This window comes from Adelges cooleyi, unplaced genomic scaffold, assembly GCF_023614345.1.
Source record: "Adelges cooleyi isolate 19-005CV unplaced genomic scaffold, UGA_ACOO_1.1 ACOO_flye_CR_arks_rails_tigmint_CR_PRNA_247, whole genome shotgun sequence".
NCBI lineage: Eukaryota > Metazoa > Arthropoda > Insecta > Hemiptera > Adelgidae > Adelges > Adelges cooleyi.
The window spans coordinates 9,306,614-9,331,080 of NW_026095912.1; the positions used below are offsets into that span (position 1 = coordinate 9,306,614).

The 24,467-nt window shown below is 27.9% G+C and overlaps 5 protein-coding genes across 8 annotated transcripts; 3 read left to right on the forward strand and 2 right to left on the reverse strand.

Annotated features, from left to right (window-relative positions):
- Positions 1-763: 763 nt before the first annotated feature.
- Positions 764-6,245, forward strand: LOC126836408 (protein virilizer-like). The gene is made up of 8 exons (XM_050569765.1): positions 764-966; positions 1,025-1,170; positions 1,263-1,352; positions 1,882-2,086; positions 2,155-5,304; positions 5,373-5,566; positions 5,627-5,708; positions 5,775-6,245. The coding sequence occupies exons 1-8, from the start codon at positions 870-872 to the stop codon at positions 5,945-5,947; spliced, it is 4,137 nt and encodes a 1,378-aa protein (XP_050425722.1). The 5' UTR covers positions 764-869; the 3' UTR covers positions 5,948-6,245.
- Positions 6,246-8,043: 1,798 nt separating this feature from the next.
- On the forward strand, positions 8,044-11,601 carry LOC126836501 (protein O-linked-mannose beta-1,2-N-acetylglucosaminyltransferase 1-like). The gene is made up of 14 exons (XM_050569979.1): positions 8,044-8,484; positions 8,557-8,629; positions 8,700-8,803; positions 8,868-9,047; positions 9,120-9,336; positions 9,413-9,540; positions 9,597-9,667; positions 9,724-9,984; positions 10,146-10,347; positions 10,405-10,595; positions 10,670-10,778; positions 10,843-10,914; positions 10,987-11,096; positions 11,272-11,601. Exons 1-14 carry the CDS (start codon positions 8,371-8,373, stop codon positions 11,348-11,350), a joined length of 1,911 nt encoding a protein of 636 aa, XP_050425936.1. The 5' UTR covers positions 8,044-8,370; the 3' UTR covers positions 11,351-11,601.
- Positions 11,602-12,487: 886 nt separating this feature from the next.
- Positions 12,488-15,987, reverse strand: LOC126836439 (heparin sulfate O-sulfotransferase). Of its 4 annotated transcripts, none has more exons than XM_050569828.1 (9): positions 15,563-15,987; positions 15,161-15,486; positions 14,819-15,047; positions 14,500-14,705; positions 14,315-14,400; positions 13,740-13,878; positions 13,288-13,379; positions 12,972-13,129; positions 12,488-12,909 (listed from the first exon to the last, which is right to left on the reverse strand). In XM_050569828.1, exons 3-9 carry the CDS (start codon positions 14,937-14,939, stop codon positions 12,695-12,697), a joined length of 1,017 nt encoding a protein of 338 aa, XP_050425785.1. In that variant the 5' UTR covers positions 14,940-15,047; positions 15,161-15,486; positions 15,563-15,987; the 3' UTR covers positions 12,488-12,694. The 4 variants fall into 4 exon arrangements, with proteins under 4 accessions (XP_050425785.1, XP_050425784.1, XP_050425783.1 ...); XM_050569827.1 differs by having other exon boundaries at positions 12,498-12,909; positions 13,282-13,379; positions 15,275-15,486; positions 15,563-15,984; XM_050569826.1 differs by having other exon boundaries at positions 12,499-12,909; positions 13,282-13,379; positions 15,165-15,486; positions 15,563-15,984.
- Positions 15,988-16,248: 261 nt separating this feature from the next.
- Positions 16,249-20,641, forward strand: LOC126836515 (uncharacterized). The gene is made up of 6 exons (XM_050570009.1): positions 16,249-16,495; positions 16,632-17,424; positions 18,026-18,174; positions 18,235-18,392; positions 19,704-19,897; positions 19,967-20,641. The coding sequence occupies exons 1-6, from the start codon at positions 16,371-16,373 to the stop codon at positions 20,252-20,254; spliced, it is 1,707 nt and encodes a 568-aa protein (XP_050425966.1). The 5' UTR covers positions 16,249-16,370; the 3' UTR covers positions 20,255-20,641.
- A 1,204-nt stretch (positions 20,642-21,845) lies between these two features.
- On the reverse strand, positions 21,846-24,382 carry LOC126837157 (protein BUD31 homolog). The gene is made up of 4 exons (XM_050570988.1): positions 24,048-24,382; positions 22,614-22,736; positions 22,132-22,298; positions 21,846-22,016 (listed from the first exon to the last, which is right to left on the reverse strand). Exons 1-4 carry the CDS (start codon positions 24,139-24,141, stop codon positions 21,966-21,968), a joined length of 435 nt encoding a protein of 144 aa, XP_050426945.1. The 5' UTR covers positions 24,142-24,382; the 3' UTR covers positions 21,846-21,965.
- Between the last annotated feature and the right edge of the window lie 85 nt (positions 24,383-24,467).

Genomic DNA, 24,467 nt, shown 5'->3' on the forward strand with positions numbered 1-24,467 from the left:
ACACAAGGAGAGGGAGAAAGCGTTTGAAAACATGTCATTTCTATTTTGTACCCTAAATCGAAGTACTTCTCAAGGATAGACCAAATTTTTTATTTTATACATTAGTAAAAATTTCAATTTAAATTGACTGGGCTTTGGGTGTTTCTCAATATAACGCATAGTTTGCAGAAACACTAGGTATAAGACGAGACTAATGGTGTTTATCTCGTGAAAGGCTTATCCAAAACCCTATTTAGAACGAAAAAACCTATAAAAGTAATAAGACCAGGTGTTTATCCATAAAATGTGTGTTTACACGTCTTGTAGAATCAAAAACAACAAAAAAAGACAAATTATTTTAGTTTAAGTAATGATAATGAGGTATCTCAAATAACCGAGTACCGACTCAACTCATCATCAAAAGCTTTGGTGTGAAAAATTAGTGAAATAAAAAATTCAATAAAGTTATTACTTTTTTAAAAGTGCATGAAAATTAGGTTTTAGCTAATCATTTTATAATATTATTCAGTTAGTTAAATATTCTTTATGTAAGTTTTAAGCGGAATATTCTGACTTCGTCATCGTTATTAGTATAAAAAAACTATATATTAGTAAATAAACTGAGATCTAAACTGAATTTGTTCTGAAAATCTAATGTCGACGGCGCTCCGATGTTAACTTTATTTAGTAAATTGTATTGGTTATACCTACCATTTGATATTTTACTGTATAGGCAACAAGGCCTTTCTGAACTCATATTTTTTTAACTGATAAGATTCTTATCAATTATTGTTATGACGCTAACTTTTCAAGCTCCTCAAACGTGTGCCGCCAATAAGAAATAATACCTATAAGACATTTAATATTTTAAATTTGAATAGTTGAAAATAATGAATACTGAAGAAAATTGTTCAAAACGTGATAAAAATACTCCCCCGGTCAGTCCTCATGTTACCACTATTGACAAAATGGAAATAGACACTAATGGTAAAAGACATCTTGTGTTTATCAATTCGACTTTGAGCAGTTTTTTTTTTTTTTTTAGTTAAGCTAAAAGAAAATGATCTGGAGAAGTCTAAGGAAATACATAATGACACGTCAATAGTAAAAAAAGTAGAAATGCTTTTAGAAGCCATAAGTAGTGACGAGGACATTGCTCTTGACAGCGAAGACTCCAGAAGTTATGAACAGGTACAATTATTATTAGCAAATTATAATATTGTACTAGCTTATAAAGTTTTCTTGTAACAATATGTAATTAATTGTTGTGCATCTTTTTGTAGGACAGTGAAAGTGAAGTTAATTTTAATGATGGTTCGGATGATTTTAATAAACCATTTATTCCATCTTTATTTGAAGCAAATCCGCTTAAGGTGAGTTAAATAAGTAGTGTTATATTGACAACGCGTGTAAAGCAATTAAACAATTGTTATACCATAGAGATTCTGGCATTAAAAACGTTCTCTTATATTTTACTTAGCATTTATTTCTAACTAAGATTATTACTAATAGTGAAAACTTATATTTTATAAGATTCACAACAAAAATAAATTTTGAATTATGAACTCAACTTCAAAAAAAAATAATATTTAATAGTGATAATAGTTGTACTGTGAACTTAAATGAAGAAAAAAAAATGAACTATTAAGAAGTGGTTGAATACAAATTTGTTAAAAAATAGAAAAAGCTTCAACTACCTATAAGAGAGCAAGTTTGAGAGAAAGATGAGATGAATAAACTGGAAAAAGATGATGATAGTGTAGATGTGCAGAAAATATGTTTTCTAGGTAGATTTAACTGCCAAAACTAAAATTGATGAAATATAATACATATTAATCTACATTTTATTATTAATAATTAACAAATCAAAAATATTTAAATAATTTCAATTCAAATTTTTAGTGTATTCAAGATCCAGTGTTATCCATTTTTGAGTTGCAAAGACAGTTGGGAGAAAATTCCAAATGCATAGGAACTTCTGATCTAGTTGATCACTTGAAATGTTTACAATTGAACAATTCAGACATCAACGAAAACTGGGTTACTATTGTAGAGGAAATTGTTCAAATTTTGCCTAAAACATTAAACAATATTTTAAACATTCCAGGTATGCTTTATAAACTACATTTCATTTGTATTAATGTATACGTATAAACAATACTTGTTTGGTTTTAGAGTACCATCATCAATTGTTTTCACTAGTAGATGTAACACTTGATTTTCATTTTGCTTACAAGAACCATGCCTCCATGACAACACTAGTATTACGTCACTTGAAGGTTGGTTTAAACTTGGTTGAAGTGTTATGTCAACATAGTGAAAATTTGGCTGGGCAACTTATTAAACATCATCAAGTTCATGTTAAATTATTCAATTTATACTTTGCTGAACATATGTGTTTGTCGCTCAAATTAAACATTTTGCGTGCATTGGATTCCAGCCTTAATGGATCTGAACCAATACGTTTGTTTTTGTACACAGAAGCATTTGATAAACTTAATGGATATGAAACTTTGTTAAAAATACTCGGAATGCAAGAAAGACCACGTGTAAGTTTCTTACTAACAAGTATTTTAAGAAAAATACATTTTTTTGAATTATTACAAAAAATGAATTCCAAAATAAATATTTTGGATAACAGCTCTCTGTCTTTGGTAAATGATTGTTTATCAGAAATTACAACAACTTTTATAAAAGCTCCGATTTTGATGGGATGTCCCAAAAGATTTTTGCAAGCTCGTGCTCAGTTTGAACTCACGCCAGCATTAACACAATCAGATGTTTACCCTACAATTTATAGACTTTTTGATGATGCTTCACTTATAAACCGTATCATAGAACTGTTTGAAATATCTAATGAATCGTTGCGTTCGCTTGAGCACAATCTACTGAATCTTTTATCAAGCTTGATGAACTATGAACATGGTCTCAGATACTTAGGATGCAGATATAAGGAGTTGAACAATCTAATTAAAACTTTAAATAAAATTAATTCTCGGTTTACATTAAACGTTATTTATAGGATGAAAGTTTTATCGCTTATTGATTATTTAAGCTCCTTTTGGGAGTGTAACATATTGCAAAATTTCAAACTTGACCCAATGGAGTCAGTTGATGTTCTTCATGATATGTTCCAATTAACTCAATCTCCAATCGGCAAGCAGGCTGTTGTGTATGTGTTAACGATGGGAGACAATATAGATGTGATTATGAATTACTTTAAGTACATGGAGCAAACTAAGTCAACAAGTGAAGAATTACATATGTTGTATTCGTTAGATTTGATGAAAATTATTTTAGAGAATTCAGAAAACGTTATTTACTTGAAAAAATATGGTCCGTCATTATATGGTATAGCTTGCAAACATAGCTGTTTTAATGATTTAATTGATTGGACTTATCCAGCAATGGCACAATCGGCATTTTTCCCAGATGACGTTTCTGAATTGTGCAATAACGTTAAAAACAATGTTGAAAATTGTTTAAATTTTAATAAAACACTTATTACCAGTCTACGTATCCTAAAATATTTAGCAGCCCCTAATGATGAAATTATATTTAAAAGTACTGAAGATTTTATAGAACTTAAACATAAGTACATCATACTGCAAATGTATTCATTTGACATGCTCATAAATTTGTTAATGATTGTAGAAAAAATATGTGATTATTATAAACAACCTTCTTTGAACGTCTGGAAACTAGCTGGTGACATCGGTACTAAAATATTGTCTATTGTACATCCAACAATGGTGTTAATTCGTTGCATGTTAACATTATTAATACATAGTAGAGAAAATTCATTCAATGATATATCACCTATTAAAATATTATTGAAATTACACAGTTTAATGCATAGTGTAATCGAATGCTCTCCTACAATTCGAGAAGACGCCACCAAGATCGTAAAAGATATACATAAAACTCTTTTGACGTATGTTGAAACTAAGATTGGGTTTTCCATGATAAACGAAGTTATCACATGGACGTTATCCAGTCCATCTGTCTTCTTTCCAGGAATGATAATGTTGTGTGAACTATTGCCTTTACCTCTACCTATTCATTCTATAAAATCTTTAGAAGATACTTCAATTTCCACCATGACTTCTTACCGTAATTTGTGGGCAGATCATTTAAGTAAAATCAACAGTAATTTAGTTGAACTTGTTACCATAATGGGTATAAGCAATATATTATTAGAACCTTTAAAATGTTTATGTGTTCAAATAGCCGATTTAAGCCCATCTTTGAGTTTACTTATCACACAGACTGTATTGAATGCACTATTAGATCCATATTATGCTGATTACTTTGATAAATGGTTAAACTTATTAAGCGCATTGTGTAAACATGCTACAATAAAATCAACGGTTTTACAAATATTGTATGAAAAAAAATCTCAAGAAAATTATCAGAAACTCATTCAGAAAATTTGTGATAAAATAAAAGTTAACCAACAAGAAAGTGCTGTTTCATTTATGAGATGTTTATGTGATGCTGAAATAATGGTTAATAGCTGTTATGATGAAGTAATGATAAATAATAATGTCCCGGACAAATTATTATTTCTTGAAATTATCAAAGCATTCATAAGCTCAACGGAAACACTTACTGATCTTTCTAGTCTCTTAGTAAACCTTAAGACTTTTTTGGTGATCATTAAAGTTGATTATGGATTTTATTATTTTAAAACTGTTTTGGATTTGTACCCAACAACATTGTACAATATTTTTAAAATTATTTCAAAAAAATGGAACAAAGAAGATAATAACTGTGTTAGTACACTGATGTTGATGGTTAAATTATTAATTTCTTGTGTTAGTAATGATTCTCAGTTCAAAAGAAACCTATTTATTAGTTCTTCCGATTTAAGATATTATTTGAATTGGGATAGTCCCAGTGAAGATCACCCGATTTGTACTTTGAGAGAAAAAATGCAGTCAGAAAATCATGAATTTGTTACTAGACTTTTAGAGTGTATTGAACTACTTAATCGTAATGAAGGTTCAACATTAGAATTCACTGAACCCCAATTGCCGATTGTTAATTCGTTAACAACTTTGTATGAGAATCGACCTTTTTATATTCTAAACAAAACTAAAGAAGACCATGTAATTATAAGTTCGAACATCTGTGATGACATAACAGATTTGATTGAATGTAATGTTGAAAATGTTTTATTGGATATGCCAGATTTCAATATTAAAGAGAAAATGAAGAATTTATTTAGCACAGATTATTGTGTTGTTCAATCAAAACCAGTTATTCTTAAAGAGGAACAACCTATTAAGAAAAAATGTATTGAAACTCCCTCAAATTCAACTGGTAATAGAATTATATACTTTACATTTTTTGTCATTGTATTTTATTTGTATTATTTTCATGCTTTATAGTTGTTGTTACCCCTCCAACTATGAATCATAAAGTTTTCAATAGACTTGGAGCCGTTCAAAGACCGGATACATTTCGTAATCAATCACCAAATACATCTCGCCCCCCTTCATTGCACGTTGATGATTTTGTTGCCATGGAAACTAGAAATGCTCGTCAGCCCCGATATAAGTTACCACCTGTACAACCCATTCAAGTAACAAAAACTTTTATCAGCTATTTATTATTTGGTACTAATTACCATATTTATTTTTAGGATCTAAACATAACTTTACGAGAGAGACAAATGGCATATGAACGGACCTACAATTTATTGAATCCATACAAGTCACATTTGAGTAATGGTTAAATTCTTATTGTGTTGTTTGTTTTGTTTTTAAATTTATGTATTGTTTAAATAATAGGTATGCAAAGTTGGCATTCTCAAGTGAACACATTAAATCACCTAAGAGCCAGTTATCACCAAACTATTAGTAGTAGGCATTTGGAACTTCAAAGACAATCATTAATTGCAGAATGGAGACAACTTAGGTTAGAAGCTACACTTAGAAAGAAAAGAGCTTACTCTAGAAGATAATAATAATATTAAATTTAATTACATTAGCAAGTACAAATTTGGTATAAAATATGCAAATAAAAAAACAGTATTTTAAGTATTCTATTTTTAAATTTAATTATTATAATTTTAACGTTTATACAATTTGTATTGTATTATAACTATTTAGACTAATTTTTTTAAAGGAAAAAAACCAAAATAATTTTTACAGTATGTCAAAAATTAAATATATGAATAACATTTTTATATGAAAATATGTTATGAACAACTTTTCTTGTACTTTTAAAATCTTAATCATAATTTAAGTGCTTTTTACACAACTAAGATGAATAAGTGAACGGTTTGGATTAAAATATTCTTAATATACTCTAATTCAACTAGCTATCATTTGTAGCAAAATAAAACAAAAAAAAAACTTTAGACTTAGTGATTTTAGTTCTATAAAAATCTTATTTTTATTATCATAAGTAAATAAAAATTAATTCAAAAAACTAATTTGTTTGTATTTAAAAAAAAAATTAAATATTATTAACATGTGTATAATATGGTTGGCATTTTCATTGCATTAAATTAACTGTTTATTGTGATTTATTAATATTGGTCTATCCAATTTTTCAAAAATAAAATTCTAAACTTTAAAAGGTACAATAAAAATGGAGTTGATTCCTACAGTATTTATATATAAGTACAATATTAATAATAATAATGTAAATTAATAAAATTGTTTATAATTATTTTTGCATACTTTTCTATGTTAATAAACAATAATGAAATGTATTTTATTAAACTGTATAATTTTTACAAATTGTGTACCAAAATAAAAGTAAATTTTATTTTATTTTTACTTTTATGAAAAGATTGATAATTAAAAAAAAATTATCAGTAATTTAACAAATGTTTTTATTATTATAATTTGTGTTACTAAATTTTATATGTTCAATTTTTATTTTGTATACTGTCAATATGTTGTGTATTATAGTAAAAGGACCTTAGAATTATTTATTAGTCTTAAAATTAAAATTTCTACATTTAATTTTGATGAAAATTAACATTTAAGTATAACTTAGTAATTTTTGCTATCTCTGTCATAAAAGAATTGGGGGAAAACTACTGATTTTTTTTACAAGTAATATTTCAATATATTTAAAAGTATGAAATAAAAAAAATATATTCTATACTTTCTAAAGTATAATTTTTATGCAGTATATATTTTTTTCTTTTTTTGTGATTTTAGTCCTTAGTATGAATGCCTTCAGCACTACCATTCGTTAAATATATTATAGTTGTATATGGCATAGCACTAAAAAAGCTTAACCTAGAATATTATATCATTAATTTTTACTCACTATACATAATCAAAGTAATTTAGGCCGAAAAAGGATAAATAAATATAACTTTGATAAAACCACAAATATCTTAAAAATAATTGACGTTTGAAATATTGTTTCTGATTTATACTAAGGAGTTATAGTGTATTTAAATTAAAATATTAGTTTATAAATTTACTTCTCGGTTTCAGCGTTTTTTAAATTTTATTTACATGAATATACCTATAATGTAGGTATTTTTGAATGAGGTAGTTTTCAAGTTAATGTTTAGTATAAAATTTGATGTGTGCATCATTTGCTATCCCGCATTTGTGTACTCGCCAGCAATTGGGGTGTTAAGGCAACTATAATTGCCGCAATAACTTATACTCCAAATAAACAATATTTTTTAGTGTTCTCACAAAATAAAAATCTAGCAGGGTCATTTTAAGGGTGATCTACCTAATAAAGAACAGAAGTCGGAATTTCTGAAGCATCACGGTTAGTGGATACGGTTGTTGAATGCGGCGGAGAGCCGTTTTGCTGTAAGAAAATTTATCCTTTTAATTCTTTAAACCTAAAAGGTCAATCTTCATAGAAGATATTGTTTTCTAAGGCCGTGCAAATTTCAAAAGTGCATTTTAATTTTTATTAAAAAAAATTATCAGTTACCATAGTAACCACAGTATATAAAATATCTACAAATTGTTAACTCCTGATCGCTCTTATCTTATCATTTACTGCAAACTGTACTATCAAACTTTGTACATTGTTTTAAAAATATTTGAATTTTTGCTTATGCTCGATCACAGTTGCAAATGGTCAATAAAATACCATTAATTTTAAATACTACCAATTTAACTCAAAATTACCATTACAAAATACAGTCTTAGCTATGAAATTGTATTAATCAATTAAGATTTTCAAACTTAAATTCACAATTTGCTTAGTTATAACCGTTTATTTATGCATTTTTCGACATACACGAATACATTAAACAATAGGATAACAATATTGTATCTTAAACATTAATTAACTATAAAAAAATAGTTATTGTTTCATTTTTTGCAATTATAAGAATGCTAATATACCTTCTCAGATTTGTATCGAAGCTAAAATGATTTAAAATCAGCGCAGATGTTTACAAGTGTAGGAAATATGGGAGATGTATATAAATTAAAAATCAGTTTAATGAACATTGCTTTAGTTAGTCCAATTACTCGACGTATATCCATACTGCAATGTGTAAAAGTAAGTGTACGATTATTAAACATTTTCCAATTTTTATTAATCAAAATATAATTTTAAACTGTTTTGTTTCAGATTATGCTTGTTATTATTTTATTTATCATATTATTCAACATTATACTCATAAACCGAAAGTCTAACTTTAATAGTAAGTAGTTACCTAAATAAGTTCAACCAATAGTTAGTTTATTAATGTGTTATTTATTTTTAATTGCTAGATGATGGCCTTTCGCCACATTTATTGCCCGAACACGCAAAGTACATTTCAATTGAAGTATTATCTAGTCATCAGCAAGTTTCTGTGTCCATTGATGAAGCCACAGTAAACATAATATATAATATTACTTAATAGTTAAACCATTATACTTATTGTTGTTATGTAAAAGGTAATTGAAGACAATGATAAGTTACAAGGTAGAGGCATTCATATTGTTGTATTGAATCAACAAACTGGAATGGTTATGGCTCAAAGGACTTTCGATACCTACATGACTCATGAAGATGAAGCAATGGTGTCATTTCTGAATATGGTGTCAGACGGAAGAATAGTTATATTTGCAATCAAGGTTTGAAATATATTTGTTTTGCAATTAAATGTAACATAATATATTGAATATAACGTTTTTATATATACTTAGGATGAAGGTTCATTTCATTTAAGAGAAAACGCTAGGAAGATAATTAAAGACCTAGGTTCAAATAAGTTTCAAATTCTCAGCTGGAGAGACATGTGGGCTATGGTAGTTCAAAAGGGTGTTCGGATGTACGGAGAAGGTTTTGGTAAAAACCCATCTCGTAGTTCATGGGGTGCCGATGTTCAACTAAGAGTTGATGTTCCTTTAACTTCTTACAAAAGTATAGTGGTTTAATTTGTATTTTGTTATTTAGTTTTGCTGTTTATGGAATTATCATTATTTTATTATTGTTTTAGACCATGAATGTAACTGGCCAGATAGTGAAGAGAATGCACGAAGAAAAATTTTTTGTAATAATATCGAAGGATATGGGAACGTTTGCAGCTGCTTTAACCCAGATCCTCTTATATTCTCACCCACTCCTGTGAGATAAAATTTCTATAAAAAAAAAATTGTATTTTTACTGATTTCTTTTTCTAGCTTCCAAGTTCTAACTTACAAAATGTTCCTGTATCCATAATAGCTAGTAATAGGCCAAATTACTTATTCAGGTAACTTTATAAATGTTTGTAATTTTATTCTATTATATCCAATGGTTTTTCAACAGAATGCTAAAAGCGCTATTAGAAGTAAAGGGTGTACAGACTGACATGATAACTATTTTCATTGATGGTTTCTTTGATGAGCCCCTAGAGGTTACCAAACTATTTGGTTTAAGAGGAATACAACATATGCCTGTCGGAATTAAAAATGCTCGTGTCACACAACATTATAAATCATCTTTATCAACTACATTTAGTCTGTTTCCTGATTCTGAATATGCTATTATAATTGAAGAGGATTTGCAGGTGTCTGTAGATTTTTTTAGGTAAATATTTAGATAGTAATCAGTGTAATTGTTGATTATAATTATAAAACAATTTTATGACATTTTCGAAGTCATAAATATATTTTATTATATTCACTGAGAAAAATGTATTTATAGTTTGTACATTATAGTCAATATAATATAATAATTATATTTTATAGTTTTTTCAGTCAAACTTTACCTCTCCTAGAAAAAGATAACAGTTTGTACTGTATTTCTTCATGGAATGATCAAGGCTTTGAACATACTAGCTCACGGCCAGATGTTTTGTACAGAGTTGATTCAATGCCTGGTCTAGGTTGGATGTTAAAAAAGTCTTTATTTAAAGATGAACTTGAGTCTGAATGGCCGACAGTAGAAAAAGTATGTTTGATATTGTAATAGGTTTCAATTCTAGTAAAAATAATTTTTAATTTCTAGATGTGGGATTGGGATATGTGGATGAGATTGCCACAAGTCCAAAAAGGTAGAGAGTGTATTGTTCCAGAAGTTTCAAGAACATTTCATTTTGGCTCTTCGGGAATTAATATGAATTCATTTTTCCAAGAAGTATATTTTAGGAATCATGCATTCAATACTGTCGAAGATGTTATATTTAAGGATATTGATAAGTTCGTAATATGCTGCAATTACTCAACAATATAACACAAATTATTCTTATTGAAATCTAACTATTTATATTTAGATTAACTAAAATAGAATACAAGAATATGCTTGAGCAAAAAATTGTATCGGGTCATATTGTCGACCACCAGAAATCGCCTTGTGATAATGATTTCTTGCCATACCTAAAGGTAGTATTAATAATGTAGTTTATCAAATTTACTTTTAATTAAAAACAAAGTTTTTTTTTTATAGAATATAACGTTGATAATGTATATAAAACTATTAAACTTAAAAGATATGTCTACGTGGAGTCCTGTAGCAAAAGTAAATTAATTTTATAAAAACCTTGAATTACTTTTCTTCAACATTTTTATAAAATGTTTTTTACTTAAATAGTGTTTAAAAATTTGGGATTTGGACACAAGAGGCCATCATAAAGGACTATGGAGATTGGATTTGAATGGAAATGAATTATTTATCATAGGATGCCCTTATTCTCATTTTTGGTAAATATAGTTTAATTGATTATTATTATTATATCATGAGTTAAGTAAGGCAAGTCCACGCCCAGATGAATTTATCCGAATCGGGAAAAAGTCACATAAGTGTGGACCAGTCTTTAAAAAAAAAAATTTTTTAATTTGTATTATTTAAAGACTACATTGCTATTTTTTATTCTAGCAAATTCAAACCAGTAAATTTATCTGCAATCAACTACAATATACAAAATGAAATTCAAAGTAAAGAGTATAGTCTCTAGCTTATAAATATAAAACTTTAGAAATACCACTAATGACCTATTTATAATGAAACTTCCTATCTCAATAAATCAATTCCTTCCATTAGCCATATACTGTTAAGGACGTCAATCTGATATTTAAAAAAAATATATATATCATTGTTAACAAAGACCAATAGCAATAGTTTTTAAAAATATTAATTTGTAATATTTTTTTCTTGTTTTATTTAAAATCAGTCTTGTAAAATTAGGTAGATTATATTACATTTCTGGATCTTGGTCTTTACCAAAATATTACCAATTTAAACACAAATTAATTTTTGGAAATAATAACTTACTTGGTCAAAACATTTATTTTAAAAGATTTATCAGAACCCTTGTGTGTAACAATAATCAATGTAAATATTTAGTGATTTTTTGTTTTTTAACTTATTGTAAATACTCAAACTTCAAAACTGTCTAGTGCTATAATGATTTTAAGATTAATTTATTGTATAAATAATAGATTTGTATATAATGGCTTGAAAATCCTATTTGATCCGTTATAACTTAAAATTATGAAAAAACTATTTAACTAAATATTATATTATATGCAACATAATGGCATAGAGCAATGGTTAATAATTATTATGTATTATATTCTTGTTTTTATATATAATTTGTATTATACATATTTGTTACATAATATATAGTGTAGTAAAATATTTGGTACCTTTAATTTATAAGACTATTGAACAGTAGTTGACACATAATGTATTGTAGTTCTTCCATTTTATATTATACGGAAAAAAATTATTTTAACACATTATAATGTTGAACCATGATAAAAATAAAAAATTTTAAGTTTAACATAAATTAAATGTAAAATTAATATACAATTCTTTGAATGTGTATGGTGCAATACATAAGGTGTCAAACTTCATGCTAGAAATATTAGGTTGATTCATGTAAAATAAAATAAAAAAAGATTTGTTGACCGCACGTAACAAAAGCACCACTTATATTAACAGACATCAAAAATAAAACAAATCAATTGAAAAGTAAAATTAAGTGAAAACACCCTAATAAAAATTCTGTTGAAGTAATTTCTAGTAAACAATATATTGTTTATATTAAATATACTTATATTAAAACAAGAACCTTTAAAGAAGTAATTTAATTTCTGTCGACAGATCTAAATTTATTTAAAAAAATGTCAATACAAAATAATATTTAAAAATTAAATTACAGGTACCGAATAGTGAAATATTACACTCATATTATATTATACAATTCTTAAACGAAAAAACACATTATTTTTGTATATTAAAAGTTTTAATCATTTATATTATTTGAAGAAAAGTAAACATATTTTCTAAATCACAGTCAGTTGGGCTTGGGGTAAATTTTTTCATATCTAAATTTTGATAAACCCTTTGAAGGATCCGGAAGTGTATGCTGTCTAATGAATTGAAAATGTTCATATACAAATTTATACAATTCATTTTCCATTTGCCAAATTGTAGAGTTTTTAAAAATGCTTACAGTGCGAAAAGATGGCTTGAATTTTTTTACAGTTTTTCTCAAATGTGATTTAGCACCTGTAAACAAACAATATTGAAAATACAATTCTAAAAAATTACCAATAAATTTTGGTCATTACTGTATTTGAAATGATTAGAAGCGTTTCGAAACATATTTGGTAAGACGGTTTCCAAAACTTCAATAAAATCTGGCAAATGTTCAGTGACACCTACAAGTAGATACTTTGACACGACATTTCGTTTTGCTTCTTCTAGTGCCCATACATTTCCTGGAATCCTAAGATAAATAAAACAAAATTTTTTTTATAAGAAGTATGTTTTTTGTATGTAATTATGCAAAGCGTTTTTTTTAAAGACAGTAATAAATATTTTAAGCAAATAATTGCATAGATAATCTATAAATTTTCGTAGACCACATGTGATTCATACCAACACCTTGCAGATTGTCCACACAAAAATGGGATTTGTAACCATAAGAGATTGGGCTGGCAGTCAGATCCTTTATGCTCCACACATTCATCAAAGGTCTAAAACAAAAAAAAGTTGGTAAGAACTAAATGAATAAGTAAATTTGAAGTTCGTTTTTAAATGTAATTTTTAATTTATTAAACTAACACTCAAATGATTATTTATTTAAATACACTATATTTTTTTATTTAAAACTTTCTAGTTGGGGAAGTTTGTTGTTATTTTCTTAAAATATAATTATTATCTATATATGGACAAAAAGTTGTACATATTTACATTCAAACCATCATCATAAAGCTCAACATGCCTTAAACACCCAACACTGTGAACAATATAAGTCAGTAGAAACTGTAAATTTGAATCTACTAACAAGAAGGCAAACTCAAGTCGAAAGCATACAATTCTTTTGATTTTATTACCATTGTGTCTCCATGTTTTTTTCGTACTAAATGCGGTCTGTAATTATCACCATAGCGCAGGAAATAATAATATGATATCAACCTGTCTAATGGTTTACGAATTATGTTAATATAGAAAGGCGGTAGAGTAGCACCATACCTATAAACAGAAAAAAATTGTTAACAAATTATTATTACATGCTTTTCTATAACGCGCTAACACATACATATGTTTGTACAGGTATTTTTAAAATCTTGCAAAATTTATCTAACCCACTTCCCGATGTAGTAGAGGGCTGAAACTTAGGGCCCACAATTTTCTTTTTAGCCAAAAATTAAAGATGTTTAACATTATTTAAAATTGAAGTTAATTTTTGTAAGTTTTCAAAATGATTGACATTTAAAAAAAAATTTGCTACAATTGATTGGTAAATTATTCTTGTAGTAAAATTATTTTATACTTTTTAGTTCATTTTTTTACTATTTTTAGAAAAGCAAGTTTTAAAAAAAGTTTTTCTTTTACTCTATATAACCTAGTTTTCATCGAGTTCTTTTAGGTAAAGAAATATATTTATAAATAAAATTTCGCAACATACTTTTGAAAATCTATAAATCCAAAATGACCATGATACAATGCTGGTTTTCTTCCGAGCCACCTAGTAGTATTTCTTATGAATCTTAACTAAAAAAAACACAAACATATTGAGTTGGTTAATATAATGATGTTCGATGTTTAAATACCACAAATTTGGTATAGAAAAATGTCTACTAATTTAATTACCTGTTCAGAAATTGAAAGAACATGAGCATTCCCTGTAATATTCACGTGCAGTACATGAAAGTTGTTCTTTTTGTAGAGATCATAAGCTATATTGACAAAACTAGTAGATCCTGTTTTAGGTACTCGATTGTAAATTACAATAACATCGTCCTCAAATTTATTCTGTTGATTTTTGTTAGAACTTTTTGAAATTTCATTTGTAATAACTTAAAAATAAAAATAATACATCGAGGTAAATATGATTTTCAATAAATAACTGTACACGAAATTAGTTTTTTAAACAAAACAGCCAATACCATAAGAAAAGAACTCGACAAACCTGAATAACTGGGATTAACAAAGCTTTGTTGAAGTTGGTTTTGCAATCGATAGATATAAAGCAAGCAAAGTACAAATAATAATAAGACTAGTGCATTGAAATGGTGTATTCTCGTAAACATATTTTTATTTGTATGCCAATTTAGGCTTTAATTACACCTGTAAAATCCCACTCGAAAAATTTGACAAACGTTGACACATTCTGTCTAGCTAAATTACTGTTTGGGTACCTAAAACAACGACTCCGATTCAATATATTTTCCACCGACTTATATTGTTATTTGTTAATAGTTATAAAATTTCGTTTAATATTTTATGCGTTTTCTCAAGACTTAGTACTTACTAACATTATTTATATACTACAAGTTATTAAATGTAATAAAATGACAATTCGATAAAATTATACCATTAGTAATAACATTATAAATCATAATAACTAAACTGTTTTAATTTGTACATTTAATTGAATTAATTCACATAACATTAAAATGTTGAGTCCACGGCCGATGAATTACGATTTATAGTCTATACTCTATACTATAGTACTTCATCTTTCCGCTTTCGGCTGTTTTATCAGTGTCACTCTTATCAAAATGTATTGTTTTGTTATTATTTTTCTATTTTGTGGCATTGTTACTTTTATTGATTTCAACATATCCTATTCGTCATCTGTTCCATATGAAGAAAAAGGCTGTTAGAAAAAGTGTATTAACGCCATTTTTTAGGGTTTGTTTTTACTGTATACCTGCAGGCTGCAGCTCCGTGGAGATCGGGCAGTTTTTCCAAAAACTACCTGTCTACACAATACACTCTTGCAGGTCATAGAAATTATGAACAATACAAACAAATAAGCAGGTGAACACAACGGGACCATATACCCTATTGACTATACCTATGAATGGGTTTGACAGTTTCCAATACCCACGGTCTGCCATACCAAGTACCACAACAAAATATCGTATGTGTTATAGCTGGTGAAATAAATATAAATACCAACTAAAAGGATACGATTTTTAGTTGTTGAACATTATCCGTGGACAATGTAGAGTGTAGACAGTTTGCAATTACCGAACTCTATAGTGTGCAAAACAAATTCGTTTATGCCAAAAAAATAAAATGGTTATTGTTGGTCAACGATCCGAATTGTCTAAACAATTTAATACTAGAAGCTCTTTCAAAAAAAAAAAAAAAAATTTACTACCCAGTAGGCAGTAACACGACCGTCAGATAGGTACAAGCATGACAAAAAAAAGGTAAGTCAGTACATTGTGATAACTAGAAAATGGCTGCCAGTGTTGATTGGCGGGTGTATTTTCTAGGGGGAACAATGGCAGCCGAGTTGTAACAGTTGATAACACGAGTCCTCAACATACTTATTTACTTCCTCATGGATAAACACAATAGTTTGAATTTCTATAGTTGGTCATACTGTTCGAGTTGTCAGTTGAGTTGAGATTCGGAAAAATTGTACGTTACAAAATTCGTCTGAATCTCCACTGCGCTAGAATGTAGATTCGTCTTTACGTTTTGAACATTTTTGTTGATTGTTGACAATGAACAGCGGTATCGAGTCGGGCCGATATAACAACGTCGAAGAACATGATGGAGAGACTGACAACTACGTTACTTGTCCTTTGCTTCAGCTCAAATATTCACGACAAAGGAAACCGATTACTAGGTAAGCAATTGTTCGAAATAGTAAACAAATAAATGTTTGTTTTAAATTGCATAATAATTGAACTACTCGTATTTATCTAATGCCATGCTGAACATAATCATCATTTAATATCTGTTTGTTTTTCCCCGTTTTTTAGTCGTTTAGGGCAAAAAGGTAGATCTCTTAGACACTTTAATGACAATCAACCGTTGTTTGAAAACAAGACTGCAGAAGCAGATTTGGGTGGATCATTTCAAGTACAAACACCTGAAAAACTAGCTGGGGATTTTAAACTTCTAGATTTGGTCCATGAGACACCATTTGTTCGACCGGCAGTCAAACCTAGAAATAATAGTGGCGTAGATACTCCAAGCGATACATTTGACAAACACAAAAGGAACACACAAATTTCAAATTACAACTTTAAGCCTACCTTATCATTGACTACTAAACGTTCATTATATAGCAATAAAGAAAATTTTCCAGAGAAAACAGATGAAATTACAACAAAATGTATTGTTAGAGAAGATACGTGTTATGCTTCTCCTGAAACTTCTAAATATAATTATGATACTAGTTTATATCACAGTGTTAGAGAAACCAATGCAATACCTGATTCTTCTTATTCGTCATTATCTGGCAAAAATAATGAAACACAATCCAGTGATTCTTCTCAATTAACCAAATGTGGTGAATCTCAAGTAGATAGCTTGCTGGTACATTCAACACTCGAACTTTCTCCTGCAGCTAAACGCAACAATTTTGCAATACGAGCTAGATCTCCAATTCGTCCTGTGGTATTTGTTCAAGATGGAGAATTTAAACGACCGGTTGCTTCGTCCACTAATGTTTGTGTGAAATGCTTAAATGAAAATTTTATATGTGTCAAAGGAATAAACTACAGTATTTTAAATACACTTGGTCATGGAGGATCTAGTATTGTGTATGAAGTTAGTATCTTCCACTTTCAGCCTAATTTACATTTTAATTAATGAAACTAGTAGTGAGCATAAATTAATGATTTTGATAATAAAGTTTATAGTAATTGAGACATTTTCATAATTTTAATAAAATGTTTAATAATCAAGTATCTTTGATTGATCAGTTTATGATAATAAATAACCAATTATTTTTCTACATACATTTTAGTTATTACATAATATTTAAATATTATATTATGTACTAAAAATGAATAATCTTACTAGTTAATATACCAATAATAAATTAAACAGGCAGAACATATAAATATAAAGTGTTTATATTGTTTCCAAAAGTGTAAAGATTTTGTTTCTTTTCCAATGCTGACATTTCTAAGTATTATCAAATTTTTAAAGTTGCACGTGGACTTGTTGTAGCTTGGAATTGTGAAATTTTATTATTAAATAAATTTCATTATGTTTTAAAAAAATTGCTCGTTTTTATAATTGAGTAATCCGATTATTCTCTCTTAATTATGCCCACTAAATCAAACTAAGGTTCTATATTTTTAATCATAAAAAATATATCAATAGCTTTATGTCTGTACTAAAATAAATTGTAATATTTTTTAAGGTATTAAATCCTGAGACTAATCAAGTTGTTGCAATAAAAAAAGTAGACTTATCAGAAGTTGAAGATATTATAGCCAAGGGTTATTTAAATGAAGTAGATTTGTTGCAAAATTTACAATCATGTGAAAGTGTTATACGTCTTTTTGACAGGTTTGTAGACAATGAGTTTGAAATTATACGCATAATATGTTAACATTTTTTTTATTTTAGTCAATATACAACTAAGGAAAAGATACTTTACATGGTTATGGAAAAAGGTGATACAGATCTCTCAAAATTGATTCGTAATACTAAACGTATGTCTGTACACATGATCATGTACTATTGGTCAGAAATGTTGATTACAGTTAATGAAATTCATGATAAAGGTAAACTACTTTAGTTGACCTCTTTATAACTATTTCTTTCATTTGCTGCAAAAATCACTATTAAAAAAGTATCTAGGTAGGGCAATCAAAAAATAAATTGCATTGGGTTTCAAATTCAAAAAGTACTAACATTTTTGAAAAATAAATCAGTTTATTAAAAAGTATTTATTTTAAACCATTTTTCGACATAATCACCAAACAAGTTTCTACATTTTTCTTATCTCTGAACGAGTTTGGAAGTGCCTTGTTCGAAAAACTCCCGTCCACTTTATGAACACCAGTCGCTAGTGACATCTTTTACTTCTTCATCTGAGTGGTATCGCTCTTTCTCTAACTCATTTTTCATGAGCCCAAACACATGAAAATCACAGGGCAATAAATCAAGACTATTGGAAGGGTGTTCCCAAACTTACCTCTTGAAATTTTTTTAGAAGTTCCTTCGTGACGTTTGCTGAATATGAAGTTGCGTTGTCATAACCTATGAGTCATTTAAATTAAAAATATTAACTTCTGCAAATAAACTTATATACCCTGTTCGCTGAGAGAGCATGCCGGGTTTGCGCATGTAGACTGTAGATTAAGCAGCATGACTAAGGCTAAAAGACAGGGCAGACTCTGTGGGGAATGCTAGTCATACTGGGTGCCGCACGGGGATGCACAGAACAGCCAATTTTCGTCAGGTCGTAGCATGCTCTCTCGGCGACCAGGGTATAGTTTTCTTCTTTCTAAATACTATTCCTTGTCGTTGAAAAGTTTCTATATTGTTTATTTCCATCCTTGCATTTGCTTGGGATTCGTAATGAGTTAGTGTTCTCTTGTTTTCTTCATTGTAGAGTTGGTGAACTAGGTCTTCCTGTAAGATCTACAAGTTGGTGTCACCAAATACTTCTATTATTGTTAGTTTCACCTGGGAATTTGTCAATAATCAGCAATAGCGGAGACTGCTTCCCTCCACTTATTCATCTTAAATCTTTATCTTTATTAAATCTTTTATCCTTATCTTTATTCAGATAAATTAGTCAATTGCATAAGTTCCACAATACATGTTAAAATATCTTGAAACGTAAATATTATTATTTAATATCCCAAAAAAATTCTTTCCAATTACCCTAATATTATTTCAGTAGGTAAAAAATTGGTTTCATATTATTTAGATTAAATGTATAATCTAATATTTAAATACATACTACTGTATTGAAAGGAACATATTAGCCTAGGTCTTTAAAAAAAAAACATGGAATAATTTGGTATTTCCCAATTTATAAACATTTTAATTGACTAATTCTGTATTAAATAATTTTACTATTATAGGTATCATCCATTCAGATCTTAAACCGGCTAACTTTTTATTGGTTAGTGGTCGCTTGAAGTTAATAGACTTTGGAATTGCGTCCAAAATACAAGGTGACATGACTAGTGTGTTGAAAGATGTTACAACAGGTACTTGGAACTACATGAGCCCAGAATGTATAAGAAGTGGAGGATCTAACTTCCAAGGACACAAAGTATGTTGTAGTTTTCATTGATATTGTTAAATACGTACACATAACTTACATTACTTACATCTTTTTTAGATAAATCAAAAGTCAGATGTTTGGTCTTTGGGGTGTATTTTGTACAGTTTAATTTATGGTAAAACTCCATATTCGCATTTGACAAACACTTGGCAAAAATTACAGGCAATTGCTGAACCAAAGCAAAATATTAGCTTTCCGAGTAACAGTAAAACATTCACTCAAGGTATCCCACCTGTTCTCATGCAAACAATGGAGATGTGCTTAATTAAAGATGTAAAAGCTAGACCTAACGTCGATGATCTTTTAAGGCTTGTTGAGAATACAGTATTCAAACCTATGACCTGACAAAAATATTTTAATCCTAATTACTCCCTAATTTCATAGTCTATTTTCTTTCTTAATATTAATTAATATTTTCATAATGATTTCATATTTATAGTCTATTTTTGATATGTCAATACTGTATAGTTATCAGGCCATAAGTAAACAAGGTTTGTCGTATAATAAATTATCTGTGGGTACGACCACCACGTGTTTTTTAAATTATGGCCTGGCTTAAGAACTAAAATAATATTTCAATGACAAGTACATTTTTTATAAATATTAAAATATTAAAAAAAATTATGATTGCAGAATGTTTTCTTTACTTTTATTTAAAAAAAAACTAGCTCAAAATTATTTTAATTAATTCATTCAATGCTCAAAGACACGTCAAATAATTGTTGAGTGTCCTTTGGAATTCTACAATGTCATGTTATATATGAAGTATAAATTATAATTATTAATGATTATTATAAAAATGTAGTATATAGTGTGTTCATTTATTGTTAAAACTATTTAAATAATATTTAATATAAAGTTAATATTAAAAATTAAAATATTTAAGCAAAACAATTTAAACTAGAAAATAAAATTTGTTTTATCATTTTTTTTTTTTATTATTTGCAATTATATAAAATTATAAATAATTATGTTAATTTTACAATCTATATGATGTCAAGTGAATTGATATTTTTAAAATGAATAAGTTATTTCATATATTATTTATGTCATGTTCAGGTAGTCTTTATATGTATGGCTTAGTATCCGATGATTATTTTTTAAAGATTTTCTTAATTCTAGCAAAAACTCTAAACAAAATCTTCTTGTTTTAAACATCTTGACTCGTAAGTATGTTAGTTTAAAGTTAATAGAATTTCTTGTTGTAAAATTAATCATTATTTTTTTAATATGTTACTTGTGACCTCACAGTATCAGATTATACAACTTTTTTCAATTATTATTATGTAGGTAATATCTTGGTATACTATAAAGCTAAAACTATAATTTTAATTGATTTATAGAACGTAAAATGTCTACATTATATTTTAATGACATATAGTTTATTTATAAAATATAACATAATAGCTATAAGCACGTCTTAAAAATTTGATGATTTTTAGAAAAACCAATCATTCCAAAACTTAGTAAGAGATAGTTGAGTAGGAGCGTACTTCTATCACACATGTACCTACACTTATCGGAACAAATATGCACAGTGTAATTTTTGTAAACGATAAAATCGACTACTATCGTCGCCGTCACAACTTTTTGGTAATAACAACAATAACTATCAAGATAGGTACAGGCATACAGTGTACTATTTAATTCTTACGGCTAAAAAAGTGGGATGAAAAGATGTGATTGCCATTTAGTCGATTCAAAAACACAAATACATAAGATGTAAAAATTAATCATTTTTAAAACGACAATATTGAACTTATACAATTTATATCCTATATGTGATAGATCCATAAGTAGACTAAAAAATGTTTGGGGAGCTGGACCCTCCACCATTCCCTATAAATACACCCCTGTAGTTAGGTAATAGGTACTAAATTTATATAAATAGAAAACAAACATTTATTTAATTTAAATTAAAATATACTGTTTTAATGTCAGTCTTAAGTACAATATTAAAAAATGGTGATTCTTAGATGTAAAATTTTATTATAATTAATTAAAAAAAAAAAAAAAAAACTTTAAAATGTCATATTATAGTTATTAATATAGGTATTTAACCAGAACAACCTCTGCATCCACAATGTACACACTCTACAATACGACCCTGAAATAAATAATTTGATTTAGTTAAAGATCAACTTAGAATGTATGTTACCCAATCTATAAGTCACTGACTTATATTTAGCAATTTTAATTTAAAATTTGTGTTGTTATCTTACTTCTTCTAGTTTGGATTTAGGTACTCGGCAAATGCAACTTGTACCAAAATTGGTATCTCTTGTTTGAATGCAACGTAGGCAACATAAATTTTCATATCCTTGCTTTTTCCATTTCGCTATTAAATTTTGATCAGCAATTTTTTCTTGTAAGCAAAAATCATAGAGCTCTAAATAACAAACACGATAAAACAATATATTTTAAATAAATACATTTTTATTAAAAAATTCCTTTTGCAAAGCAATAATTAATTTTATTTTTAAATGACTCCTTTCATCAAGAACCTTATTTGAATTTTTACAAAATTAATGATATTACAAATTAAATTTCATAACAATTTTAGATATAATAATGAAATTATTATTATAGTAAGTAAAATAAAATTGGATATTAACTATACTATATATATATATGTTGTATAGCTTTATCTTGTGCTACAATATTAATTTGTTATTGTATTTATGTACTAAAATTAATAGCAAACCTCTTGAAATAGCTTTACGGCGGTAAAAAAGATCATAAATGTATCGTGATTTCTGATTATGAATTTTGAAAATCGGCCACAAAGCTTCAACTTTTCGTTTCCCTTCATGAGATTCAGTTTCAGCTAAATAAAACAATTCAGTGTAATTAGTAAATATCAATACTTGTGAATAAATGCCCCTTAATTGATGCTATCTTAGAGCATTTACTACACTAATTTCCCCTTCCTCTTATGCCCCTTCTTATAACCTACAAAAAAGGAACAATAATTAGAGTCTCTTATATTTGAGAAAAACGTACAAATAATTTACATATTTTTAAACTTAATATCCTAGTGCTTTATAACTTTTTTAAAAACAGTTTACATGGAATATTTTTTAGACATTGATAAACATTGACAAATTAAAAGAAATCGTAAACCTTTTCTCCTAAAATGGGTGGACACTTTCTTTATTTCTCTTTTGCGAGTGTAGTTTTAGGATGTAAGGTCTGGAAATTTGATTATACATAGAATTGAAGTGAAGCTATAACATAACATTTTCTCAAATTCTGTAGTCAAACTTTTTCTTTTTTAAGGAAAACCCAAATAAAGGGGAAATTACTCTTTGATTGTAGTAAATTTTGAAGCAACGAAGCGTTTATTTGAGTGATTTAAACACATTCTCAGATATATTAAATCCCGTGATCTCTGATGCTATAATATGCTCCGTCTTCACTATGCCCTGATCTCACTGTACTGGCTTTTTTCCATTTCATGTTTTACACAATCTAATACACGAAATGTGTTTCTATTTTTAACTTTTCTCTTCCTCCATATGAATTCCCTTTATTTTATTTTGTCAGCCTAAAGTTTAACTCATTATGTACTCTTAATGTCTTTTTGCTTAATTTAATTGGTTACAAAAAAAAAATATCATAAATTGTACATTACAAAAAGCTAGGTATTAAATTTGCCCCTGTAAGCATGTGCTCATTGTTTTTGACAGAAAATTAATAAATTGTCTTTTAGTATGTAAAACTTTTTAAAATTGAATTATCGGTATAATTTATTTTTATAAACGCAATAACCTATGTACACATAATATATTATACTTCTTTTTTTGTATATTTCAATTTCCAATGTTCCTTTAAGTTAGCAGGGCTTGTTAGGGGCTATCAATATTTGTTTCACAGCAAGCGGGAAAGTTTATTTCTAAGAAGCTAGAGAGAGGGAAAATGAAAATACTATTGTTTACAGATTGTACAAGAGAGTGGAGGTACCGATGACATGGGAAATAGAATAGTGTGGTAGACAATTAGGAAAATATTTGAGATGTTTAAATAAAGAATTGTATCTATTCCGTCTGAATGACTACATAAAAATAGTCATTAATTTGTTAAAAATAATATATGTATCTAAATTATAACAATATATTAAAATAGTTATGGTTGGTACCTTCTCTCATTTTTTGTTCCAACTCTTCTAGAGTAGGTTCGATGAGCTCCCAACCTTCTGGCGGAGGTTTTCGACTTCTTCGTATTTTCGGCATAGCAAATCTGAGGGTGTATAAACTTAATGGTAAATTAATACGAATATTATATAGACCGACGACGTTTAAAACTATTGTACAACAAGAGCAATTAGCAAGGACGCCGTACGGTTTTCACTTTTCTTATCCAGAATTCGTAAGTGATAAAGACCAAAATCACAACTTACCCCTTCCCCTCTTCACCTACCTTGTTTACCTAGTAGATGACAGTGATTAAAAGACCCATCTAGTTTCCAAATTTATTTTCTACACCAAAAAATGTTATTAATATTTTAAAAATAATTTGTTAATTCCCGAATCCCAATTTCCATTTGGCATTCCGTATT

What these genes read in the sequence shown, in the direction of transcription:
- LOC126836408 (XM_050569765.1), top strand. Translation starts at nt 870, where the DNA reads ATGAATACTGAAGAAAATTGTTCAAAACGTGATAAAAATACTCCCCCG. An exon ending in ACTCCAGAAGTTATGAACAG is followed by an intron (nt 1,171 to 1,262) that starts GTACAATTATTA and finishes ATCTTTTTGTAG; the next exon opens with GACAGTGAAAGTGAAGTTAA. An exon ending in TTGAAGCAAATCCGCTTAAG is followed by an intron (nt 1,353 to 1,881) that starts GTGAGTTAAATA and finishes TCAAATTTTTAG; the next exon opens with TGTATTCAAGATCCAGTGTT.
- LOC126836501 (XM_050569979.1), top strand. Translation starts at nt 8,371, where the DNA reads ATGTTTACAAGTGTAGGAAATATGGGAGATGTATATAAATTAAAAATC. An exon ending in TAGTTATATTTGCAATCAAG is followed by an intron (nt 9,048 to 9,119) that starts GTTTGAAATATA and finishes ATATATACTTAG; the next exon opens with GATGAAGGTTCATTTCATTT. An exon ending in AGGCCAAATTACTTATTCAG is followed by an intron (nt 9,668 to 9,723) that starts GTAACTTTATAA and finishes GTTTTTCAACAG; the next exon opens with AATGCTAAAAGCGCTATTAG.
- LOC126836439 (XM_050569827.1), bottom strand. Translation starts at nt 14,939, where the DNA reads ATGTTTACGAGAATACACCATTTCAATGCACTAGTCTTATTATTATTT. An exon ending in AAAAACATGGAGACACAATG is followed by an intron (nt 13,380 to 13,739) that starts GTAATAAAATCA and finishes TTTTTGTTTTAG; the next exon opens with ACCTTTGATGAATGTGTGGA. An exon ending in GGACAATCTGCAAGGTGTTG is followed by an intron (nt 13,130 to 13,281) that starts GTATGAATCACA and finishes TATTTATCTTAG; the next exon opens with GATTCCAGGAAATGTATGGG.
- LOC126836515 (XM_050570009.1), top strand. Translation starts at nt 16,371, where the DNA reads ATGAACAGCGGTATCGAGTCGGGCCGATATAACAACGTCGAAGAACAT. An exon ending in GATCTAGTATTGTGTATGAA is followed by an intron (nt 17,425 to 18,025) that starts GTTAGTATCTTC and finishes ATATTTTTTAAG; the next exon opens with GTATTAAATCCTGAGACTAA. An exon ending in TAATGAAATTCATGATAAAG is followed by an intron (nt 18,393 to 19,703) that starts GTAAACTACTTT and finishes TTACTATTATAG; the next exon opens with GTATCATCCATTCAGATCTT.
- LOC126837157 (XM_050570988.1), bottom strand. Translation starts at nt 24,141, where the DNA reads ATGCCGAAAATACGAAGAAGTCGAAAACCTCCGCCAGAAGGTTGGGAG. An exon ending in GGAACAAAAAATGAGAGAAG is followed by an intron (nt 22,737 to 24,047) that starts GTACCAACCATA and finishes TGTTTTATTTAG; the next exon opens with CTGAAACTGAATCTCATGAA. An exon ending in CCGTAAAGCTATTTCAAGAG is followed by an intron (nt 22,299 to 22,613) that starts GTTTGCTATTAA and finishes TTTGTTATTTAG; the next exon opens with AGCTCTATGATTTTTGCTTA.